At 40.6% G+C, this 4,702-nt stretch overlaps 1 protein-coding gene across 1 annotated transcript; it reads left to right on the top strand.

Moving 5' to 3' along the window:
* Positions 1 to 1,812: 1,812 nt before the first annotated feature.
* On the top strand, positions 1,813 to 4,702 carry LOC117295911 (somatostatin receptor type 2-like). Its single transcript, XM_033778701.1, has one exon. The coding sequence runs from the start codon at positions 2,458 to 2,460 to the stop codon at positions 3,694 to 3,696; it is 1,239 nt and encodes a 412-aa protein (XP_033634592.1). The 5' UTR covers positions 1,813 to 2,457; the 3' UTR covers positions 3,697 to 4,702.

Raw genomic sequence — 4,702 nt, 5'->3', positions numbered from 1 at the left:
AATTTTGTAATTATCCAAGACTAGCCTTCACAGTTGGTGTATCTCAACATATGCATAAAATAACATACATGTGAAATTTTGAGCTCAATCGGTCGTCGAAGTTGCGAGATAATAATGAAAGAAAAAAGCACCCTTGTCACACGAAGTTGTGTGCTTTCAGCAGATGCTTGATTTCGAGACCTCAAATTCCAAACCTGAGGTCTCGAAATCAAACTCGTGGAAAATGACTTCTTTCTTGAAAACTACATTACTGCAGAGGGAGCCGTTTCTCACAACGTTTTATACTATCAACCTCTCCCCATTTCTCGTTACCAAGAAGGGTTTTATGCTAATAATTATTTTGAGTAATTACCAATAGTGTCCACTGCCTTTAATCCTTTGATAAGTAAGTCTGATGGCATACAAATGAAATGTATACACTCATTCATTTACCAGATACGCATATGGCTTGCAAAGAGTTGGTTGGCCTGTTGATGTTGAGCCAATACGTAAAGTTTACTTTAGACTGTTATGGCAAACAAGAATAAAGTACCACCTAAAATATATCATAATATGCAATTGTTTATTTCAGAAATACAAGACGGCTTAGTCTACTATGAAAAATGTTTGTAGTTTTTTGGAAGATGTGTAAACAACAACTAGTGATGATGCTTCCACACCTCACATGAAGAATATGTCGTTCTACTGAGTCTCAAGCCATCAAAAATGCAGATGATATAGGACTTATAGACCATAATAACAGGTGACATCGCTTGTTACTTGATTGGTAGCCAGGCTGTATATACAAAGGCCAATAAATACGAAATTATCTTATACCATGTGCGATTTCCATTCAGAGCCAAAAATAATGTGTCCGTTGCACAGCAAACACGTTACACGATTTAATTTTGGATTCAGCCAGAAAAAAAGCGGGAAATTTTTATTTCGTTTTTCTCTGACTGAGTTGACCATAGTTCATGTGAGAAAGCAGTCTTGCATGTCTGCAAAATAATGAACTCCTTGTTTTTTCACACAAAAAATGCTATAGATGTTCCTCTTTCTTTTCATCAAACCACTGGCTGTTTGCATGAATTTCACAGGACCTCAAATGGGATACATATAGAGCTTGATGAGGGTCTGCACGTTCATAGCCCAGTTGCGGCAATTTGTGCAGTTTGCAGTACGGGACAATACAATATACGGAGAGAGGTTGTAACTTTTCGGCAGATCGGTCGCACCACGTTCGCACCAACTGATCAATACGTACAATTAGCATGTAATTATTGATTGACAAAGATGTAAGTGAGTCAGCATGCCGCAAATCATAGAGACCACCATGCAATGTGTGGTCGATATTCCCCGCACTTAGACTTCAGACAACTCGACTACACATAATCGATTGAAATAATATGAAGTCATTTATCATCAGTGAACACTGGTTAATATTTTCATCAACTGCATGGCATGTCCAAAGCTTGGATCGCAGGACTTAAAGGCAGTGGACACTATTGGTATTGGTTATTAGTCAAAATAATTATTAGCATAAAACCTTACTTGGTATTACGAGTAATGGGGAGAGGTTGATAGTATGAAACATTGTGAAAAACGGCTCCCTCTGAAGTGCCATAGTTTTCGAGAAAAGTAATTTTCCACGAATTGGATTTCGAGACCTCAGATTTAGAACTTGAGGTCTCGAAATCAACCATCTAAATGCACACAACTTCGTGTGACAAGGGTGTTTTTTTCTTTCATTATTATCTCGCAAGTTCGATGACCAATTGAGCTCAAATTTTCACAGGTTTCTTATTTTATGCATATGTTAAGATACACCAACTGTGAAGGCTTTGACAATTACCAATAGTGTCCACTGTCTTTAACATTGTAACAAAATATTTGTAAAGGTTGACCCAGAATAGCAACTATTCGAAGTTTTGGAACATGCGGTCGTACTCTATACGATCGCAGATGTCAGAATTTAAAAGGTAACCTTCCGATGGGTTTTGTATATTCAGTATGTGAGGTGGAATTAGCTCAAATTATGTGTACACAGTGTATGAACAATGGGATAATTTCGAGAAGAAATGTCGACTTGGAAATGTCGATAGTTATGGTTGCTATTGGGTGTTTTTAAACGCAAAACCATGTTTTTGATTATCGTTCACACAGATGGATGCGCCGATTTGATTAAAATAGCAGATCGATGGTGTGATTTACATATTGATTTTGAAATTGGCTTTGCCATTAATGACTCAGTCGAGTGAGTGTAATGTTATAAATCCTTGATTGACCCACACGACCGAGTCTGATGAGGCGCATTGCTCTGGTGTTATAGTGCTTCACCAATCTGCCTACTCCACTCACTTAATGAGTGGTGTGTATAAAAGCTATATCCAATCTCATGTTAAACACTCAGTCACATTCTACTCATTATCTGGAATTTGATGTTCCAAGTTTCGATGAATTGAATTACTTTGATGTATGGGACAGCGTGTTGGAATTTACACCATACAAAACTATATAAAACTTTACCATCGTGTACCAGTGGGCCATAAGATGTCCACTAATTTTTCCTCATCGGATGATGCTGCGTCCACACCGCTGCCCACCCTCATCCCAGTGCTGTTCGCCCGGGAGCAACCGCTCCGCTACGCGGCACCGAGTGTCATGGTGCTCACGCTCCTCATCGGCGTTGTCGGTAACGCCTGCCTACTTTTGGTCAATCTCCGGGCAAAGAGGAGCAAGTCATGCAACGTGTTGGACGTCCCCCTGACCACCCTAGCGATTGTAGACCTAGTTCTGCTTGTCGTCACCGGACCGTTTTTTGCTGTCGAGTTCGTTCTTGAGGACTGGCCGTTCGGGGATGCCGCATGCCGGCTGCTGCTCCCAGTGAATCACCTCACGGAGACGGTCGGTGCGTACACTGTCGGCTTACTCGCTCTTGATGAGTGCCTTGTCATTGCTCTACCGAACTCTTATGCCCGCCGTCGTGACCTAAAGGCGGCAGTTGCTTCAAACCTAGCTGTATGCTTAATCTCGTTTCTCCTCACGATTCCAGCTTATATCTTCACCACAAACCATCAAACAATGTACCGGGCATCGTTCTGCACAATGCATATGCCTGGTGTTGCCCACGGCATCCAGTTGTATGCTTTTGTGATATGTTTCTGCATCCCACAATGCATAACTCTTTCTTGCCTGTTGTGGATCTTCTACAAGTCCAACGGTAACTTATGGCGTCCCGCGAACGACGAGAGCCAGCCCAGGAGCAAGCAGACGCGATCGATGGTCCTGCTCATTGCGTCTCTAAGCGGCGCTCAAATTCTGCTCTGGCTGCCGTACCACATAGTCTCGTTCCTCCGCTCCGGTATCTTTTCACCAGCTATAACCCGTCAAGATGTCCACTCTTATACAGCCATAGCATGCTACGCCTACGCCTACTCAGCAATCAAACCAATGTTGTACATTTTCCTTAATGAGGATATCCGTAACCGTTTCGTAGGAGCGATTCCCCTGGGGTGGGGGAAGGGAATCCAGGGAATACGCCACGGGGCTCGGGAGCCTAACTCCCCCGTACATTTTCAGTTTGACACGGCAAGTGGAAGTGGCAGAGTACCATCAATGAGTTCTCTTCGTACCATCCCTGGCTATCCAAATGTGGGGATCAACGGTGAGGCTGAGGGTGTAATGGACTGTCCAGATCGGAGTTGGCGCTTGTAAATTTATTTAACCATACACACAGTAAGATTTTCGCGTGCAAAAAAGACCTTTCTATTGCATCAGCACAGCCCGAGTTTTTGCCAACCGATGTTGGGAAAACTATGGGAAGCCATTAATGCAAAAATAACAAGTGATAGCTACTGTTTGTGACAATGTTACAATCTTTAAACATTGTGTTGAATTTGATGGAAACAAAGCAAACAATCACGGGAGGTTTTACATGGAATTGAAAGTTTGCAGTAAATATTGAATTTGTTAAACAAAATCAGTTGGCACGATCTAGTGTTTTGCCATTATTCGGCCGTCCATACCAACCCGCTTGGTTTGTTTATCATCAATGGAAAGGTCTATTATTTTGTGGAATAAGTGCGTCTTGAATTGCATTGGTTATGACAACTGTGTCGGTTTTTGTGAGCAGACATTTTGATACAGCCCTTTTGTTTGTTTCTGGTTTGCTTCTCGTCCATTTAATTATTTAATTGTTGCCAATCAGTAACTTGATTGTCTTTGATTCAAATACTTGAATAGGATTTGAAACTTTGGATGGTGAAAGTATAGCTAGTGGAGATAGGAGGGAGCACCATGTGAAAATCTCTTTTAAATAATGTTAGCTCTGAAACGAACCGGTGGTTGTCATGGAAGTAATATGGAAATAATTGTCAGGTTTAATGGACTTATGGTTTCTCCATAACATAATACTCCATGGAAAAACAAACAAATTTCACACGTTATTTTGTTGATTATGACTTGTTGACTGTTTATTGATTTACATGGCATTTTTTGCTAAAAAGATAATTTATTCACATTGTTATAATTAACTCCATAATCTAAAGCAACTAAACAAGTTTTCATAATTTAAAGATGCAAATCCCAGTTTTTCTTACCGCTTTTTTGCGATTAAAGCAAAAACATTGATTTTACTGCCGGTTCGTTTTGAGGTTTGTTCGCAATTCCTTCGTGTTATTGATTGTAATTATTATGTAGATGTTTTGGTTTCGAATAAAGT

Source organism: Asterias rubens, chromosome 10 (genome assembly GCF_902459465.1).
Source record: "Asterias rubens chromosome 10, eAstRub1.3, whole genome shotgun sequence".
NCBI classification, from domain to species: Eukaryota; Metazoa; Echinodermata; class Asteroidea; order Forcipulatida; family Asteriidae; genus Asterias; species Asterias rubens.
This window is presented reverse-complemented; position numbering and strand designations above follow the sequence as displayed.